Genomic DNA, 20,855 nt, shown 5'->3' on the forward strand with positions numbered 1-20,855 from the left:
CAATGCGGCTGCAGCTATTCTGTCTCTCAGCTGTAGAAAGCAGGGACCCCAGGTTTAGCAACATGCATAGAACACACTAACATGATTTGGTACCAGATTTAGGCAAGAAAATAAATGTTTGGACTGAAAGTAAAGGCTAAAATGTGAAGACTTTTTATGGACTAAAACTAGACTAAAATGTTTTTGAGTTTTCGTCGACTAAAACTAGACTGAAACAAAAAATGGTAGAAATGACTAAAATGTGACTAAAACTAAAATGCATTTTATTTAAAGACTAAAACTAAGAGTAAAATTATAAATAGCTGCCAGAATTAACATTACATTGCAGGCTCCCCAAGGGCCCTTCCCTACTGTGGGCCCAGGTAACCAGTCCCCTTTTTCCCCCTTGTATTACGGCCATGAACCTTGCAATGTTTACTCCTCTGGTTTGTGCTTTCCAAAGTAAAAGTCCATTTTAACATTTCTGTGGAGAAACTCAAACCTTGTTTGAACAGGATGCTTGCATTCTAAATGTTCCTGGCTCAGTTAAACAATGATTAGTCATTTTTCATATTAGTTGAGGTTAGACTTATGAAGAAAGGCAATGCTGTGGCAGCAGGGAGATGCAGCACAGGTGTGAGTGAACTTTGGCCCGCTGCCAGAGTTACTTAGTGCTGAAAGCAGGTGACTGGGGCACTCTGTGGATATGGGGTAGGTGGCAGTCTTCCAGCTGGAAGTGATTTTACAGATAGATCGTGTTTGGAACTACTATTTTAGGGTGTAGAAACCACATATTACTGCAGAATGCACATAGCACACTAATTATCAAACAGCTTTCCTTAAGTCAATTACTTTAAGAATATCATCTCTTATTTTTATTGTTGCTCTGATGGGCATATTCTAATCTAGTTTTGTTCTGGTTTTAAATGTGTTTAATGGTTTACATGTGCCACCTTGTTAGAATGTTTTCAAATGTTTTATTTTATATATATTTGCACATGCAAGTCAAAGACAAATTTCTGCCATTGCATGTAGATTAAGTAAGCAATGATGCATTTCCCTTTCTGAGTATGCTACTGTAGTCTTTAAAATTTTCAGATTAATGGAAAACTTCAGCCTCTCTCAGCTGTAATGTCTTTGTGCTCTTACTCTCTGTGTTTCCAGCTTCAAACAGGCTCTGGTAAATCCACCTGCAAACCTATTCAGCTCAAAGCCAAATGCAGAAATGTAGATGGAAAAATTTCTGTGTAAACTGAAGCATCTAAAATAAAATGCCGTATTTTTCAGAGGATTTGGTGGAGACTAAAGCAGTGCTTTAAAACAGCACACTGACAATGCTGCTCTGACTGTTGACACGTTTGTTCTAACTTCTTATCAAGGTTATGAACAGTATGTCTCTGTTTGTGGTTTGCAGCTTGTTCTTTTGCCCTGAATTAAGTAAGGAAGAATCAATTAAGGCAGCTTAAAAGAATCAAACATAATCATGGGATGTTCCCACAGGTCTGAGTGGTCAGCACAGCAGAAACACATCACTAATCTTAAAGCTGAACGTGTCAAGAGTCAAAGATTAGAGAGTCACGACAGGTCAAAGGGAACAACAACAACCAATCAAGATAGAAAAACACCATCACTGCCTCTATTTCTCTGTCTTTTCACCCACCTGAGAGCGGGCTGTTGATTGTCGCAGCTGGAGGACTGCAGCTGGAGGAGAAGGAGGGACAGAAGGAGGAGGATGCAGCGCTGTTTCCATGGTGAAGCCATCGCTGTGGTGACCAGAGTGAGATGCCAGCACACCGACTCCCTGGCTCCCCTAGTAATCTACTTTAATCAGCCCACTGCTTTTAAGCCCCCAGGACTGACAGAGGGATCAGCCATTCAGGAAGCAGCTGAGACAAACAGGCTGGAATGGACCCGCCCCCTTTCCACATAGACGTTTGTTGTTATTTTCTAATTCAAGATCAGCTTAAATGAGTAATGATGTAGTATAGAAACTGTCTTTAAAACAATTCTTAGCATTATATATCAAGAATGTCAAGAAACTAAGAAATAGATTTAAAAATATGGACAAGTAAAGTCAACCTGAGTGCAATATATGAAGCAAAAGTATCTTTTAACCAGCAGAGGACACATCTGCTTTTAGATGTGTTACCTTCTTTTTGGTTTTTCTTTAGCCATTCAGCAGTGGACTTGCTGGTGTATTTTGGGACGTTGTCAGGCTGCATAACCCAAGAGCACTTGAGCTTGAGGGCAGGAACTGATGGCTGGGCGTTGGCCTTCAGGATTTTCTGGTAGACAGCAGAGTTCATTGTTCCACCAGTCACAGCAAGTGGTCCAGGTCCTGAAAGCAGCCCCAGACCATCACACTGTCACCACCATGTTTGACTGCTGGCATGATGTTCTTTTTATCAAATACTCCAGATGTAACGGGCCACACGCCTTCTAAAAAGTTCAACTTTTGTCTCGTCAGTCCACAGAATATTTCTCTAAAAGTCTTGGGGATCATCAAGATGTTTCCTGGCAAATGTGAGACGAGCCTTTGTGGGGTTTTTTTTGTCAGCCGTGGTTTTGGCCTTGGAACTCTCCCATAGATGCCCAGTGTCTTTCTTATGTTTGAGTCATGAACTCTGACCTTAACTGAGGCCAGTGAGGCCTGCAGGTCTTTGGATGTGGTTCTGGGTTCTTTTGTGACCTCCTGAATGAGCCGTCGTTGCTCTCTCAGAGTAATTTTGGTTGGCCAACCACTCCTGGGAAGGTTCACCACTGTTCCCAGTTTTTTCCATTTGTGGATAATGGCTCTGACCGTGGAGTCCCAAAGCCTTGGAAATGGCTTTGTAGCCTTTTCCAACTTATAGATTTCAGTCACTTTGTTTCTCATTTGTTCTTGAATTTCGTTGGATCGTGGCATGGTGTGTTTCTTTTTTTCTTCACTTTGTCTGACAGCTTCTAATTAAGTGATTTCTTGGAAATCAGATGGTAATGTGCCCTCCAGGATGCCGCTCAAGTGGACATAATATGATAAAGTGTCCCCTAAGATGTCGTTTCAGTGGAAAAGGCACAGCAAAATGTCCTTTCAGTGGGCAAATATGAAGTTGAGGTTTAAAATGCATTGCGTTTTTTTCGACATAACTATAAAAAACACTGTTGACAAAAACACGACCACGGATGTGGTTTTGAAATTTTGTATCACAGAGAATTGTAATAATTTCAATCAGGCATTTTCTTCAGCCACGCGCGGCCGGGGTCCTCAAACTACACATTGCCGCGGTGCACGCTGGGTCCTTCCTTTCCATCCCAGGCTCGCTTCAGCAATCATGGGTACGGTCTGAATTTTATCTGAAATACCGTTATTCTCAGTATTCTGCTGCGATTTTTTGTATCGATGTAATGTATGAATATCCTATAAACACGTTCGATGTGTTTGTGATGGGAAAACTACATGTTTTATAAAATTACAGACATTTTTATGGCTGTCATTCTCCGCAACGTGGAGCGGCCATAACATACCAGCGGAACGTTAGCGGCGTGTTAGCATTTTAGCTTAGCATTAGCTATGGTCATTTTACATTTTAAAGTTGTTGGTGAAGTGACAGGTTAGAATAAATCAGCTCAAAGCAGAATTAACTAAGGTTTCGATGTAATTATTGTCGGTAAACGAACAAAATTGATGTGTTAAATGCTTGGTAGGAATGTCAGCCGTGTTAGCAGCTAATACTGTTGGGTTTGACGTGGAAAAGTCAGTAAAATGATTAGATTGTTTCTGTTTTTCATCAATACAGATAATTTTCGAATTTGTATAAGTTATTTTTATAAGTTGCTCATGGCCAGGTCATCTTTGGAGAATTGTAGGGGTTTTGTTATGGTGGAGTAGATGAGAGGTGTATTGTTAACCTGATTTGTTATATATGAAGATATTTTAAAGCTGTAAAGCTAAAGATCAATGTTTTTCCCAATTAAAATTATCTATCTATATTTTGCCCGTTTGTAGTTAGGTTAGACTTAGCCTCGTTGAGAATAATACTGGTTTTAGCAAAGGAGCAGACTTTTTTTTTGCAGGTCTTCAAATTGAACAGTAAATTTTGGTATTATGGATTATGTGTCATTGAAGGGGTCATCATATTCTGTTTTCTCAGTAAATTGTTTGCGAGTTATCTGTCGACAAAGATAATTGAACTACTTTTGCATATATGTCTAGAATTGTACATTTTGCAGTCTTTGAACTCGCTGTCTGAATACGGTGTAAGCCTGGAGAATGCCAGTTTGTTGGTGTTGTTGCTTGTTGAGCCATTGGTGAATTAAATGTCCTGCCAAGATTTTTGTATCTCAAATTGTTTAACAATACTAGGCTATTACCTGCACTTTAATGCATAAATCTATCTAGAGACAAATAGTCAGGAACCTGCCAGAGGCACTGATGTTCCACCTACTTAACTTTTCTATTGGAATTTCCTGCTTCAGTTTAAATGTCGTGTAATTGGTAAGTTAAGCTCAGACCCTAAATATGTAGTCAACAAAACTAGATCGCCTCCAATGCTGAAGATCCAGACCCTTGAGTGCAGATTAAATTTTTAGATTCTGTAAATGGCGATTTAGGATTTTGTGGAGCTAGAAGGAGATACTTTAGTTAACCTTCTTCTTACTGGCCTGTGTCTTCTAGGAAAGTGTCGTGGTCTGCGCACAGCCAGGAAGCTCCGTAACCACCGCCGTGAGCAGAAATGGCACGATAAACAGTACAAGAAGGCCCATTTGGGCACTGCCCTGAAGGCTAACCCTTTCGGAGGAGCTTCCCACGCCAAGGGAATCGTTCTTGAGAAAGTGTAAGTACAACTAGATCTGCACCAGGAGGAAGCGTTTTTCATTTATAAAAGAGGAGAGCCTCTTTTTCTACACAACCACTCCCTTGTAAGCCACTGATAGCAAAGTTACTGGAGCGCCTGATTTGAAGCCCTTAAATGAGCTCCCCGAAATCCATTTAAGCAAGGTTTGAAGGCAAATTTTCTTTGACTTATTGGGAAGAAATTTCCTCCCTTCTCTGCTTAACTACCAAAATGAAAATTCTGATGTTACTCTTGGTCATCTCTCTGAAGAATCACCCCATCTTTTTTTCTTCTTTACTGTGTCTAAAATCTCCTCTGTATTAATTTTCAAACTTTATAGCATTTTAATCTTTTACTAAAATGAAGCCTGGGTGTGCCACCGAACTTGGTTTATGGATTTACTGCTGATAGAAGGCCCTGGATAAAATCACAGCAATGAAGATGAAGTAGATGAAAAGCAGATTGCTCACGGTGCTTTGTGTTAAACTTTTTTTTTTTTCCTATTTGCAGTGGTGTTGAGGCTAAGCAGCCCAACTCTGCCATCAGGAAGTGCGTGAGAGTTCAGCTCATCAAAAACGGCAAGAAGATCACTGCCTTCGTCCCCAACGATGGTTGCCTTAACTTCATCGAGGTAAGCGCTCTCCATGTTTATTTGCCAAAACCACCAGAGGGGCTTGTGCAGTGAAGAATTTGACACAAAAGTTGCTTTCCCTGCAAATATACGTAGCTTAACATGTAATGCTAAACTTGTTTTTGTTGTAATTGTGAAAGTTGATATTTTGTATGTTCTAACAGAACTTGCAGCTAAATTGATCTGAGTTTTTCTTCAATTTATATAATGGTAATTTTTTAAGGCTGCAGCCAACCTAAAATCATATCTGCATTTATATAGCTCAGGGTGTAGACCTCTTATCAAACCCCCTGTGTGGTGACATCAGTAGTTGTTAACTTCCTCTGACTTTTCCTTCTGACATCATCCCTCTCCTCTCTGTCCCGCAGGAGAACGATGAGGTTCTGGTGGCAGGATTTGGACGTAAAGGTCACGCCGTCGGTGATATTCCTGGAGTTCGTTTCAAGGTGGTCAAAGTGGCCAACGTCTCCCTGCTGGCACTCTACAAAGGCAAGAAGGAGAGACCCAGATCATAAACAGTTGATGCAGAGAATAAAATAAACGTGTTTTCAATTACAGTTTGATTGGTTTGTGTTCTCATTTAAATGCCAGTCACAGTTCACACTTTTAAATAGAATCTAACAGCAGGAAGCTTTGACAACTGCTTGTGATTGTTTCTGCAAGACTGCAAAGACACTTGTTTCACCCTGTGAAGAACAAGAAGCGGTAAACAGCATGTTAGCAGTAGGTATCACTGTTCATTTCTGGCAAAGACTGGACATGTTGCCAAATGATTGATGCACATTTGGGTTTCATGGCCTGCTCTGTGACTGTTATTTGGGTAATAGTTGAGGATTTAACTACTTTGAATAAGAAAGGCGTGATATTGGAATTTTGCCCATCAGCACCTTTACAAGACTATTGTGCAGACCTACAACTTCAGTGTTTAAAACACACTTAAAGTTGAGGGAATGAAGAGGACCAGAGACTTCAGCTGACAGGTCTGTTGGTCTTGCCAAAAGCACCACAAATTTATTTGCATTTAGCTGATAAATCACTATCTACCGATACGCTAATATTCTTGTGCATCCCTGCTATGAATCAGCGCCATGACTGCCTCTCCTGTCCCTAGTTTTTGTTCTTGTCAAGGAGGACTCTGTTTAAACGTTTTGGTTTCAATACTTTTATTCTGCTTTAATTTGTGAAAACATTTTGATGCAAAAATAGTCCAAAATAACCCAATTGATCCTCATCATTACTAGTTTGCAATTGTGACTGGACACTTACTTTGTGTCCCTTATTTTGTAAATTATTTGTACAACACCTTTTAAAATGGAGTTTATGAAATATTTTAGATAAAAACAAGTGTGATAAAAGACAAAGTACAAAGAATACTGAGGGTGCACTCTGAAACTAGTATAAATAAAATATCTTTGAGAGGCCTGACTTAAATTTGAAGCTGAATTTATCACTGTTCTCTGACAAAACCTTTATTATGAGGTGTACATGTTTTCCTGTGATTTATACTTGTATAAATTGAAATTTAGAATATAATGTTCTTTATTCTACATATGTAAAAAACACGTATATTACTCCTACAAGGTCTTCACAGTTTCCTCTCCAAATCCTCCTTAATGCCAATATCTAATCAGCCAATCACAGAGCAGTAAACAATGTATGATGTAGACATGACCAAACCAGTGTGCTGAAGTTTGTAACGTTTGAAACGGATCCAGGTGACTTTGACCGCGGTGGTCCTGCAGTGTCACAGTCACTGGCTTCAGTTCAGTTTAGTCCATAAACTAAGCAGGACGGGGTAAATATAGAAACATGAACCAGATCCTCTACCCTCCACCCCCAACAAGCCAGAGGGGCTGAACACAGCAGCACAAACTCAGAGGTCTGGGACGTATTATTACAAAAACTAGAGGATTTAAGGTCAGTGTGTTTGCAGACAGGAAGCCTCTGCTGCTGTTTCACTGAGGATCATGGGAGCTCTGATGGAGATCATGTAGACTGTTTCAGATACAAGTCAGACTTTTGCTCCTCAAATCTTCTACAACAACAACAAGAGAGGAGAGATTAACCTGCTGGGACGAGTCCAAGAGAGCCAACACTTAATCACAAGGTAAGAAACACAAACAGAAGTATTAAAATGCCAATTGAATCTGTCATTATTTTTACTTTTAATACTCTCTGATTTCCTGGATAGTCTTAATTAAATCACTAGTGTGAAAGGTGGTAAAGGCCTTACATTCGCATTAATGATGAAAATCAAGGCTTTATAAAGAGCCTGATAAATATATCTGTCATTTTTTGAGAGCTGGCTTGTCATCAAAGGGAACTTGACCTCATTTTAGCTCACAAAGCTTAAATTTTCATGACTTAGAGGCTCTTTAAGACCTGAAACTTTTCCTTGTTTTATCAGGGCCTGCTCTCTTCATGGAGTTTGATCGATTTGGAGCGGAGGATAATGACGATGAAGACGCTGCTACACAGCTCATGATTGAACAGAGTCTGTTGGAGAGCAACAAGCAGAGAGAAACCCACAGAGACAATGCAGCACGAGACAGCAAGAGGTCAGAGAATAAGATTACAGATATTTCCTTAAGATCAGAATTCAGATTCAATATTTGCAATATTGCCTTAAAATTGAGACAGGAAAATGTGCCATGGACACTGCTCTGTAAAATAAGATTCCTGTAACCTGCATCATTATGTAAGATTATTGCAAATATTTATGTGCATTTCAACACCCATATGCCCCTATGTTGAACTGCAGTGACATGGTTTCCCTGTATTCAGAGTAGGGCTTAGGGCCACTGTAAAAAATAAAAAGAAGAGGATATGTCAATTTTGTGGAGAAAAAACTTAAAAATTTCAAGTCAGAAAGTCATAAATTTACAAGAACCAGAACTTTTTGTGGTTAAGAAGTTGAAAATTGTCCATAACACAGGAGAAAATGAGAACAGATGAATCTGTTTGCTTTGCACAAGTCCTGCGGTAGAGAGCTTTTAAAATTATAAAGTAAATTATACTTTTACTGGGACTGAGCAGAAAGGTAGCACTTGTGATTTTATCCCAGAATAATCACATAACATTATTATCTGGGCTTTGAAGAGACATTTCATGTAGACTGGGGTTATCCAACCACTGTCTTCAGTTTATTTCTTTGTAAATTTATGACTTTATCATGTCATGAATGTATGATTTTATAAACTTGATTTATTTTAGTTTATAAAGTCGTAATGGACAACTTCCATCCATCCATTTTCTATACCGCTTATCCTGTTGGGGGTCGCGGGGGGAACTGGAGCCTATCCCAGCAGGTATTGAGCAACAGGCGGGGTACTGGACTGGTCACCAGTCAATCACAGGGCTGACATACAGAGACAACCAGGCACGTTCACATTCACATCTACAGCCAATTTAGCATCACCACTTAACCTAATGAGCATGTTTTTGGTGGTGGGAGGAAGCCGGAGAGAACCCACGCATGCACAGACTCAGGGAGAACGTGCAAACTCCGCACAGAGGGATGTGAACCAGCGACCTTGCTATGAGGCAACAGCGCTAACCCCTGCGCCACCGTGCAGCCCGTGTACAACTTTTAATCTAAAAAGATTTAAGAGCTTCTTTGCAAATTTGAAGCTTTTTGAAGCAGGGTTTGGGTTCAAGTAAGTGAAACTTTATAAAATCACTTTTTTCATGCAAAAAATAATCTTAAAAATGAATAGACTTCTTTTTGGAGTGGCTCTAATGCTGTCACAACTATTGGACCCTTGTGTTTATGCTTTTAGTGCACAATGTCATGTTGAAGCTCCTTTTTCCTCAACTTCCCTAACATTTATTCAAGTCATTGTCAGCATACACGTGACTGTGATTATATTATATGTAGTTTGTGTGTTCTGTGTGACGTATCTCTTCATTCCAGTCAGTCTGTAAGGTTTTAGCTCAAGCTTTTTATTCCAGAGGTTGGATTGGAGTTTAGAAAAACAGAGTTCTGAAAATGCCTGGGTGTTTTAAGCTTCCAGCCTGTTAATGCTTCATACTGAATCATGACTTGCCATCGTTACACATAGGTTTTTTTTTATAACTTTTTTTTTTTTCAGTTTTTTCAGCATCATACAGCGACATGATGTTTCACTTCTACATTTTCAGTAGTACATCAACAGAAACACAAACACTTTCAGGGACATTACAGGCATTCTTCTCAGTCTTACATAGTCCTGTTATTCATTGGTATCACTTTCAATGTACACTATATTGCCAAAAGTATTCACTTAGCTACCTTGACTCGCATATGGACTTTTTTTTTTTAATATATGTATTTTATTTTAACTTTTCAGGTTAAAGAGTACAGAACACACAACAACACATTAGAAAACAACAACAATAACCAAAACCAACAAGGCAATTGGAAAAAAAAAAAAAAGGCTGGCCAGTATACAATCACATAAAACACCCTACAACCTGTGTCACAATAATGAAGCCTGACATTTGAGGTGAAACGACCCAAGTGCATGATGCTAAGCAGAAAAGGTCTCTATGGATTAGGAGTGATATGGTACAGTGCCAAGAAAGGACCCCAAATTCTCTCAAATCTGTCTTTTGTATTTGATTTGTTTAAGCGTAGTCTTTCCAGTTGAATGACATACAGTAAGTCCTTAATCCAGTGTGAGAAGCTTGGTGGTGAGGTAGATTTCCAGGAGAGGAGAATAAGTTTTTTAGCAATCACCATTCCCAGGTGAAGAGCCTTCTGTATGTCGTGTGCCAGTCCCAGAGTCTCTGTAGAACGTCCCAAGATAGCCAAGCACGGATTGGGGTGAATGTCTTTGGAATAGGCCTTTGAGTAACACTTAAAAATTGACATCCAAAAATTACACAAAACAGGGCAAAACCAAAAAAGATGTGCTAGTGAGCCTTCAGCAGACTGACACCTATCGCATATAGAAGACACTGATGGAAAGATACGGTTAAGTTTTGTCTTGGAGTAATGCAGTCTATGCATCACTTTGAAGTGGATTAGCCTGTGACGTGAGTTGACAGAAAAATGGTGAACCTGAGACAGTGCTTCTATCCAAAGCTCTCTGGGTATTTCTATATTCAAATCTGTGGCCCGGGCTTCTCTGATATAATCAGAGGGGACCTGAACAGTAAAACACTCGCATATGAACTTAAGTGACATCCCATTCTTAATCCATAGGGTTTAATATGATGTCAGTCCACCCTTTGCAGCTATAACAGCTTCAACTCTTCTGGGAAGGCTTTCCACAAGGTTTAGGAGTGTGTTTATGGGATTTTTTTTTTTTTTAAGATTTATTTTTGGGCATTTATTAGATAGAGGAGGATAGTGGATAGAGTCGGAAACAGGGTCAAGAGTGGGGGAGAGACATGCGGTAAAGGGCCTCAGGCCGGATTTGAACCTGGGCCGCCTGCGTACATGGGGAGCGCCTCTAACCACTAGGCCACCTGCTCCCCATTTATGGGAATTTTTGACCATTCTTCCAGAAGCACATTTGTGAGGTCACACACTGATGTTGGACAAGAAGGTCTGGCTCTCAGTGTCCACTCTAATTCATCCCAAAGGTGTTCTTTGGGGTTGAGGTCAGGACTCTGTGCAGGCCAGTCAAGTTCATCCACACCAAACTCTCTCATCCATGTCTTTATGGACCTTGCTTTGTGCACTGGTGCACAGTCATGTTGGAACAGGAAGGGGCCATCCCCAAACTGTTCCCACAAAGTTGGGAGCATGGAATTGTCCAAAATCTCTTGGTATGCTAACCCTAACCCTTCGAAGTGATTGGACCACCTGATTTCAATTATTTGGATGGGTGAGTGAATACTTTTGGCAATATAGTGTATGTAGTCCATTGCCTCCAGATCTTTTCATGCTTTTTTAGTTGGTGTGTCAACTTTTCCATTACAGAGATATCCTGTATGATCTCCAACCAGTGTTCTTTCTTTGGAGAGTCAACTTTGTACCAGTTTGTAGTTATGACTTTTTTTTTTTTTTACAAGCCATAGTTTCTTTGGTGTTTCTTAGATACATGACAACACCACTGTCAGGAACATCATAGCCCATTGTATTGTTCATAGTGTTATTTACATCATTCTAGAAAGGTTTTAAAACAGAACAGCTCCAGAAAATGTGTATGGTTGCTCTCTCTTGGTCTCCACAAAGGCTTACCCTTAGTTTTTTTTTTTTAACTAACAGTTAACCCATTAAAGCCTGAAAACACAAATTATAGCCAGAAAATTCAAATTTTTTGGAACTGAAATGTTTATTTCACTTTATACTGAAATCCAAAAAATCCAAATTTCCATAAATTTGAACATATATATTTTTTGTAACTCATTGATTCATTAGGTGTATTTGGTAACTGATAATCCAGGGCATTTTTATCAGATTGTATTCATAATTTTCTTTTAGTGATTTGTGATCATATTGATTAGATAGAGGTATCATAAAAGTATGTATCAAATATGATAAAACAGGCTTTAAGGGGTTAATAGCTGTCAGTTCATTCCTCATTCACTTCCTAGTTTATTAGCAGTTTCTTGTGTATTAGTTATGTAGTGGCTGTGCCACTTCTGTTGTTAAGTGTTAGCCTGGTCTTGTTCAGCTTCACAGTATTTAGTTTATTTGTGTTTCATCTGTTAAAGACAACATGTGATGTTCTTCTCTTGCAGCTGTGGTCCAGCATCTGCAGACAGCAGCATCGTCGTCACAGCAATCCGACAAGGTAAGACGGCCGTACAAAGGTAAATTTATTGTCGTGATTTTTACACCAAAATAATTCAAAAATTTCTTTATATCTTTAATCTTTTTTAGCTTTTGTTGCCTTTTTGTGTTTTAAAATTGGGCTTTTTATATTTCCTTCTTTTCAGCTTGTTTTGCATTTCTCTTTCTTGTCTGACAGTCTTTAATATCTTGGTTAACTCTCATACATTCAGAACTGATCTACTAGTATTTATGAACAGTGGTTGTAAATAAACATGCCTTTGTGTGCCTAGAGACATCAAATAAACTCAAGATTGGCTTTTCAGTTGGTTATAGACACATTCAGTATTTCCACATCCTCATGCTACAGGGCTACCTAACATTTTCCTCAACATATACCCATGTTTCCCCCCCCCCAAACACTAAGTAATGGATGGATTTAGAATCCCATTTATGATGGTCAAATGTCCGTGCAGGTAATGAGAAGCTGTTGAAGAACTTCTGCGTCCGACAGAGAGAGAAGTTTTCTCAGACAGACAGCCGAGGATGGACTCCTCTCCATGAAGCTGCAGCTCAGAGCAACCAAACCGTCCTGGAGCTCACATTTAAAGGTTTTTACTGCTTCTTTATTGACTCTGTTCAGCTTTATCCTCACATATTAAACAGAAAACAACCTCTCTCTCCTGCAGCCTCAGGCCCAGACTCAGTGAAAGCTCATTCTCTGTGCGGTCAGACTCCTCTCTTTGTGGCTGTAGAGAGAGGTCTGATAGAAAACGCCTCCTTCCTCCTCCAGCATGGAGCTGAACCAGACTGTCAGGACCAAGAAGAGGACTCTCCGCTGTTTGTAGGTACATGAACAACTTTTTACCACCTTAAAGTCAAACAAAAGAGCTCAGTTTTGTTCTGTCTGAATTTGATTCACAACAAAGTCTCTCTTTTATTAAGATGGACAGCCAAGAGGCAGTCTTTTTACAGTTATTTGAATGGTTGTTACCATCTCTCTGATTGTTTTTAGTTGTTTATTATTAATATTTGTCTTTTTTTATCTTTTAATTTTTCTCTTTTTTCTATACTTTGAGCCACTATAACACCTAATTTGTGGTCAGTAAAGTCTCTTGTCTTTCCTTAGGTTTGTGAATGTGTTCCTTTTAAATACCCTCTTCATCCATCATTGTAAACCGTTGTGGGTTTCTCCTCCTGCAGCCGTCCGCTCAGAGCGCTCTGATCTGGTGAAGCTGCTGCTCCAGCGGGGCTCCAGGGTGAACCAGGAGGGCCTCCACGGCCGTCGTCCGCTCCACGAGGCCTCTCGTTTGGGGAAACCAGCTCTGGTGAAGCAGCTCCTGGATGCCGGAGCAGCAGTGGACCCTCGCAGCCACTACGGGCTCACACCGCTGGCTCTGGCTGCTCAGGGAGGACACCTGGAGGTGGTGGAGACTCTGCTAAAGAAAGGCGAGAAAACTGGGATTTCTCCACTGTTCAGACAGGATATCATGTCACTGTTTTTGTTTTCATTATAGATGAATGAATACTGGAGATGGTAAAGGGACATGGGTCGAAAAAAGAAATATGTTTCTGGTGCACATCAGGAGCTAGATGAACTTAAAAAGAAAATTTCTTGTGCCCACAAGAAAGTTTTTGTAAACATAAATGCATTGCCTATATTAGATATCGCCAGATTGTAGCGGTGTCCAAAGACCACAAAGGTTATCCTAAGAGAGGAGATGGCAAAACCTTTTTCAGAAGCATGCAACACTTTCTAGTGATTGCAAGAAACATTGTTAGGAACGACTCCTCTACACATATACCCAGCAAGAAAACACTTCCACAGAACTTTCTTTCGTGCACGCAGTACGCTCCGGTGAGCATGGGAAATATTCTGATGTACACAAATAACTCCTTCACAAACACATAAAACTGTCTTATAAGCACAGGAACATTCTTGTGCACACAAATAACTGCCTTACATGCAATAAGAATTTGCTGGGAAGCACTTCAAACAGTTTCCTGATATTATAGGATAGTTCATGGTGGGTATGTGAAAGTTGTCTTTATACACCTGAAATTTCCCATTCATTTCCCTCTTTAGGACTGTGTATTCTTTGAGAACTACTCAATGTAGGTGAAATGCATTTTCCACTAGCAGCAAAAAGCACACAGGTTTATCACTATAAATGTCATGATCACAGTGTCCCTAGGTCAGCATTTCAAACCACACATGACAAAATGAAATGTAAAGATTCCTGGCCAGATGTGTAAATATAAAAAACTAAGCAGCAGCTACATTACAAATTCAGCTTTTAGAGTTGAGAATTACAATTACAGTACTCATATACAGAGCTACTGTATGTTATCTTCTGCAGATATGTGACTTTAACTCTTTGAAACACAATGTAGGTATTATTCTATTTTTCATTCTATTTTGTGAAACTGAAATCTCAGTCTCTGTGTCCCTCAGGAGCAGACGTCCTGTCTCAGGCCCAGGATGAGGCGACCATCCTATACGAGGCATCTGCGTCTGGAGATCCTTCAGTCATCAGCCTGCTGCTGGAGTACGGAGCCGACGCCAACGTGGCTAAACTCACAGGACACATGCCGATCCACCGAGTGGCTCACAGAGGACACCTGGAGTAAATTTGCCTCATTATTTCACTTTATCCTGCAAAGTTGAACATGGATTAAGCGGAGCATTGGCCGACTCCGGATGGCTGAGGGCCAGTGGCAACAATTATAAAAGGGCACCTGTTGTTTGTGGTGGGGCACCAGAGCACAAGGAGCTGTCATAAATTTATAATGCAATGCAACAAAGATTAGTATGTGATGCCTACTAGATCTCTGTATTGGAAAAGATTAGGAATTATTAACCATTTATTATACAAAGATGCACATATTGGGCTGCTGGAGCTAAGGAGCTAATGGCATGCTTGATTATCACTACTGGACACATTCCCTTCAGGGCATGGGTTCTCAACGTTGGGAGGACCCCATTGGGAGTCGCGAGACACTGAGGGGGGGTTTCCAGATGCCTTAAAAAAACTAAGAACATTTTTGAATTACAGTGTTGCCAATTTACACCAATTTTGCCTAGTTTTAACCAATTTTTAACACTTTTTCCCACCAATTTTGCCAAATTGAACACATTTTTGTCACTTGAAACCCATTTTTTGTCAATTTTAAACCATTTTAAACCTTTTTTTTCTGCCTGTTTTTGCCACTTCTAAACCAAATCTTGACAGTCTCTGCCTATTTTAACCTCTGTTGTCCTATTATTGCCACCATTAACCCCTTTTACCGCTTTCTAAGCCACATTTCACAATTTAATATGCCCATTTTTGCCAGTTTCTGATTGTTTCTGCCTCCGCTAACCCTTTTTTGCCAGTTTATATCAATTTTCATCCCATTTCACCAAATTTCCACCTATTTTAACACCATGTCAGCCACTTTTGAATCCCCTTTTACCACTTAATAGGCACATTTTTGCCGTTTTAACCCATTTTTGCCATCTTTTGTTATTTTTTGCCATATTAATTTAATTTTTGGCATTTCTATTCCATTTCTGCTACTTTTAAAATCTAATTTCACCACCTTTCCCACCATTTTTTTTTACATTATTAACCCATTTCAGCTATTTTTAACATATTTGGATTCTGTTTTTAACAAAAGGATTTACATTTTTAAGAGGGCTACTTACTACACGAATGAATTAAAATTTGTTTCTTTGAATAGAGTGGTTATCATGCACATGACTATTCTTGAATGTGCATGGCTGTGTTCAGCCACCTTCAGGTACAGTGGGGATCCCCGGTCACTGGCACCTTTATTTTGGGGGTCACGGGCTGAAAAGGTTGAGAGCCACTGCTCTAGGAGCACTTTATCAGGTTTCATCTACAGAGAGAGTACCATACAGGGCACTTTATCATTGAAATCAATGAAATGGAACCTTGGGGGACAATTTATCATGTTTTGTCCATTGAGAGGGCATCGTAGAGGGAACTATATCTTGTATTGTCTGCTGGAAGAGTAGCCTTCAGCGAACTCTCATGTTTTATCCACTGAGAGGACATCCTATGGCCCACCAGTGCAGCAGGTTAATGTTTGTATGTGTTCCAGGGCTCTGAAGCTGCTGATTCCTGTCACTTCAATGTCAGAGGTGATCGACAGCGGAATGAGTCCTCTACACTCTGCTGCTGCAGGAGGGAACACAGACTGTCTCAAGGTGTGTTTTATTTTTTTGCCTTTATTGGATAGGACGGCTGAAGAGAGAAAGAGGAAATATGGGGACAGAGAACGGGGGGCAAACCAGGACTAAGATCAGGATTCAACCTTGCAATAATACAGTACTAAAATTCTTCCAAAACATGAGATTTTTCCAGGTATTATTTGAGGAATCAAGCTTTACAGGGTTAATGCATTAATGCTGACACTCCCTATTGTGAACGCTGTTAGGTCCGAGACAAAACCACACATCACACAGATGTGCCTTCCTTTTTCCCATCAGACCTTGCTGGATGCTCATTATGACCCAAACTACATGCTCCACCCTTGGGTTCGCCGTAGCTATGATGATGAGAGGAAGTCAGCGCTCTTCTTTGCCGTCTCCAACAATGACGTACAATCAGCCAAACTGCTGCTAGAGGGCGGAGCCATGGCCAACCAGGACCCAATCAAATGTCTGCAGGTAGATGTCACCTCTACAGAGGCTTCAATTGGATTTCAACCCACACCTTTTTCTATTATCACCACACTTTTCCACACTTGCTCTTTTATTTTTTGCAGTTTTTTCATTTCAATATTGCAATTAGAAATAATGTAAATGCTTAAGAGTTAAGAGCATCCTGGAACCAGGATGGGGTTAATGCAGCTCAGCATAAAGACAGAAAACAGAGGTCTTCTACTAGCCTGACCCTCTCTACTGTAAACATTTAATCTGTTACATTTTTCAAGCTTAATGGTGTCTGTTTATGTTGTTTTAGATGTTTATTTCCTTTCTACCTAACATTGTTTCTGTACATTGCAACTTGCTTGTTTATGATGCATTTTTTAAAATGTATTTATTAAAGGGACAGTGCACATTAATGAACATGGACATGTACAGTGCTTAACAAATTTATTAGACCACCACCCAAAGTACGGTTTATGCCACAGCTGCTCTAAATTTACAGAATTGGTAATTACCAAAATCATTTTTTATGTTTCTGCGATGGTTAATACACCAATATGTCGAAACTCTTTAACCCAAATGATATTTTTAATGCTAAAATAGAATTATTATTGTTATCCATGAATTTTCAAATTATTCATTTATTATTAATATTCAAATTATTATTTCTTGATTAATATGTCAAATGATAGTTATTTACTTGCATTCCTGAACAGAAAAATGAGTTTTAGTGGTTGAATGTTATACTTGATTCATTTCTGACTTCTCAGAGAAGCCCAGTGAGCCAGTTCAAATTTGGGTGAATTCATTTTGAAATCCAGTTCCTCCAGTCCCTCATTCCTGTTCAAAATGGTAAAACGTGGAGAGCTCACTGAAAATGAAAGAGTCCGCATTAAAGCACTTCATGATGCTGGATGGTCTTTGAGACAAATATGACAGGTGGTCTAATACATTTGTTAAGCACTGTTTCTCTGAACTGCATAGTGGCATTGGCTTGATGGATTAATTTGGAGGAAGTAACATAGACTTTGTTTTTTTTTGGTGTGTCTGTTCACCGCTAAAGTCCTGCAGCTAAACCAGTGATTTTCTTTTAGATTGCTCTGCGTTTGGGCAACTACGAGTTGATCAACCTGCTGCTGAGGTTTGGAGCCAACGTCAACTATTACTGCAGAGTGAACACCACACATTTCCCCTCCGCCCTGCAATATGCTCTCAAAGACGAGGTTTCTCTATTCCTGAAACACATCTAATCAAATCCACAGATTTTTTGTGAATATTTCAGCTTTAGTAACCCAACAGATGATCTAGTTTATAATTTTGCAACAACAGCTGTTTAAGTGCAATCTGATTGGTTGTTTTTGTATCAGGTGGTGCTCAGGATGCTGTGTAACTTTGGTTATGATGTCAAACGCTGCTTCGACTGTCCCTATGGCAACAACTCTCACATCCCCGATGACTACGAGGGCTGGAGCAACACCGTCATTAAAGACACTCTGGTAATCAACATGACACAAACACATACATGTTAAATTTCCAGATTTTAAAGGGAAATGTAGGGTCACCAGCCATTTAGCCACAACCAATGACAAAACCCATATGAAACCTCTAAGTTATCCACTGTTCAAAATTCATGGCAATTTCAATTGAGCTCCTGAAATAACTGCATCCTGTTTCATTGTGAAAAATGCTCTGCTACAACAACAGCTTTGATCCTGTTAGTTTTACTTACTGGCATGGGGTGTGATTTAACAAAACCCATTTTAAGAGGGAGCTGTACAGCCTACAAAGAATTGTCTCTGTCTTTTGAGTATAAACCACTTTATGTGCCCTGGCGAGACATCAAACACCACAGTCACATCCTTTGAGTTTTAAACACAAGCTGAATAACTTTTTCTTGCAAAAGGTTTCATCAAAAAGCAGAACAAATTTTGGGTTGGTGTCATGAACGCCCTTGGTGGAGTTAATCAGAAGGACCCCTTGAAATGGCTTCTTTGTCTCATTTTTAACCAAAAATTAAATATGGTGGACTTCCTGTCTATTTGGCGATGATTAAAATTTTGCCATCCTTTTTAGGAAACGTAATCTCACAAATCATTGATGATGTTAGATGGTATTGCTCTTCTGCTCATCATTGTGCATCTATGTGTTTGTGTCAGTACAGTTCTGTGAGGTGATCACTGTCTCGTGGCTAAAACACCTCTCTGGTCACATCGTCCTCATCCTATTGGACTATGTGGATCATGTGTTTCTCTGCTCCAAGCTGAAGGCAGCAATAATGGAGCAGAAGCAATGGCCTGACATCTGCAGACTACAGGGTACATAAAAAAGATTTGTTACCTTCAGTAACATCTGCTGTGACAAACAGACACCTAAAGCCTCCTCCCTCCTCTTCCTCAGAGAGCGCTCGCTGTCTGCAGCATCTCTGTCGTCTCAGGATCCGTCAGTGCCTGGGCCGTCTTCGTCTTCGGTCTCCTGTCTTCATGAGCTTCCTGCCGTTACCGGGGCGACTGAAAGAATACATCCAGTACAGAGAGTACGACCTGTATGCTCAGCAGAGCAGCACCCCGGGGTGACAACAACACAGAAAGGACTTGTAAAACACCCACAGAGCTTCTTCATCATGCTTTATGGTCACCTTTTTGTGTTTAACTCATCATTTGCTTATTTAAATGGAGCCATGAGGGGAAAAAATTCTTTATTTTGTTGCATTTTTCTATTAAAATGTTTTCTTATACCTTGAAGGGATGTGTTCCTAATGTTTCTATTCAAGCACAGACATGTACAGCATTTAAAAATAAAATATTGGAGAAACACTTCACTAAAAATCTGACCATGCCGGCCTAGTGGTTCATGTAAAAAAACATGTATTTTGTCTTTGTGCTGCATTCAGTTGAATACGGTTGAAAAGGATTTAAATCACTGAAATCTGTTTTTTATTTACGTTTTGAACAATGCCCAAACTTTTTTGATATCGTTGTTTGTATAATTGCTAAAGTTGTTAAAGTGAGTCTAAGGACTACTCAGCTAGTTAAAACTGCTAAGACTTCACATGCTTTAATCACCATACAAAAGTTTATGATGGATTAATATGAATATTGTTGTGATTCTGCTAGTTTTCTATTTTACAGCTTCAGCAGACGGCTGTTTGACCCAAGTCTGGTTCTGCTCAAGATTTCTACATGTAAACACCACTGCAAATTTTGTTATATGTTGTGTAGAGCGGAGCTCATGGTAGATTAATGTTGGGTGTTAAAATAAGTAAAATAACACAGAGTATGGTCTAAAGCACTGATCATTAACTGGAGGCCTGGGGGCCACATGAGGCCCCCATCCTCACATGTTTATTTGTCCAATTTCAGTTTAGTTTTGATTAGTTTTAGTGTTAGTTTTTTGGATACATAGCAGGGCTGAGTGAACATCATACTTTCTTAAAAACAAATGCAAACAGGATACTCCTCACCTACATTTTATTTATTCAAAGATGATGTTTGAATACAACTCCAGACATAAAACTACCACTGTGTCAGTATTTCGTTGACTAAAGGTATTTTTCGAAAAGCCTTTTTCCCATGACAAAAACTAGACTAAAACTAACAAAAATAGACCTGTGATGACTAAAACTGTCAAAAAGTCAGTTTAGTTTTCATCAAGATGACTATTTTGCCTCTCAGCTGTAGAAAGCAGGGACCCAAAATTTGACAGTGTGCATAAGAACACACTACCATGACTTAGTACCAGATTTAGGCATGAAAATAAATGCTTGGACTAAAATGTTAGGACTTTTTATGGACTAAAACTAGGCTAAAATGTTTTCGGTTTTCGTCAACTAAAACTAGACTAAAACTAAAAAGGACAGAAATGACTAAAATGTGACTAAGACTAAAATACATTTCATTTAAAGACTAAAATTAAAAATAGCTGCCAAAATTAACACTGCACTGTGTGAAGTCTTAACCAGTCAATTCAGGCAATTTTACATTCCCTAAGCTTGAGTGTAGGTGCCAGTTAATATGGTTGTGTTGAAGACTAAAACGAAGGATATTTTGCCTCTATTTTATTCTTTTTTATTTA

The 20,855-nt window shown here is 39.5% G+C and overlaps 2 protein-coding genes across 2 annotated transcripts; both read left to right on the plus strand.

Moving 5' to 3' along the window:
• The first annotated feature begins 3,197 nt into the window (after positions 1-3,197).
• Positions 3,198-5,981, plus strand: rps23 (ribosomal protein S23). The gene is made up of 4 exons (XM_041778774.1): positions 3,198-3,294; positions 4,634-4,793; positions 5,304-5,424; positions 5,793-5,981. The coding sequence occupies exons 1-4, from the start codon at positions 3,291-3,293 to the stop codon at positions 5,937-5,939; spliced, it is 432 nt and encodes a 143-aa protein (XP_041634708.1). The 5' UTR covers positions 3,198-3,290; the 3' UTR covers positions 5,940-5,981.
• A 1,286-nt stretch (positions 5,982-7,267) lies between these two features.
• On the plus strand, positions 7,268-19,525 carry LOC121507143 (dynein heavy chain 12, axonemal-like). Its single transcript, XM_041783326.1, has 13 exons — positions 7,268-7,531; positions 7,832-7,982; positions 12,097-12,149; positions 12,604-12,738; positions 12,817-12,975; positions 13,331-13,576; positions 14,583-14,754; positions 16,235-16,340; positions 16,623-16,802; positions 17,879-18,007; positions 18,152-18,280; positions 18,946-19,099; positions 19,182-19,525. The coding sequence occupies exons 2-13, from the start codon at positions 7,846-7,848 to the stop codon at positions 19,355-19,357; spliced, it is 1,776 nt and encodes a 591-aa protein (XP_041639260.1). The 5' UTR covers positions 7,268-7,531; positions 7,832-7,845; the 3' UTR covers positions 19,358-19,525.
• Positions 19,526-20,855: the final 1,330 nt, after the last annotated feature.

The sequence above is a fragment of the Cheilinus undulatus genome, linkage group 3, assembly GCF_018320785.1.
Source record: "Cheilinus undulatus linkage group 3, ASM1832078v1, whole genome shotgun sequence".
NCBI classification, from domain to species: domain Eukaryota; kingdom Metazoa; phylum Chordata; class Actinopteri; order Labriformes; family Labridae; genus Cheilinus; species Cheilinus undulatus.

What these genes read in the sequence shown, in the direction of transcription:
- rps23 (XM_041778774.1), top strand. An exon ending in GGAATCGTTCTTGAGAAAGT is followed by an intron (nt 4,794 to 5,303) that starts GTAAGTACAACT and finishes TCCTATTTGCAG; the next exon opens with TGGTGTTGAGGCTAAGCAGC. An exon ending in GTTGCCTTAACTTCATCGAG is followed by an intron (nt 5,425 to 5,792) that starts GTAAGCGCTCTC and finishes TCTGTCCCGCAG; the next exon opens with GAGAACGATGAGGTTCTGGT.
- LOC121507143 (XM_041783326.1), top strand. Translation starts at nt 7,846, where the DNA reads ATGGAGTTTGATCGATTTGGAGCGGAGGATAATGACGATGAAGACGCT. An exon ending in ACCCAATCAAATGTCTGCAG is followed by an intron (nt 16,803 to 17,878) that starts GTAGATGTCACC and finishes ATTTTCTTTTAG; the next exon opens with ATTGCTCTGCGTTTGGGCAA. An exon ending in AATATGCTCTCAAAGACGAG is followed by an intron (nt 18,008 to 18,151) that starts GTTTCTCTATTC and finishes TTTTTGTATCAG; the next exon opens with GTGGTGCTCAGGATGCTGTG.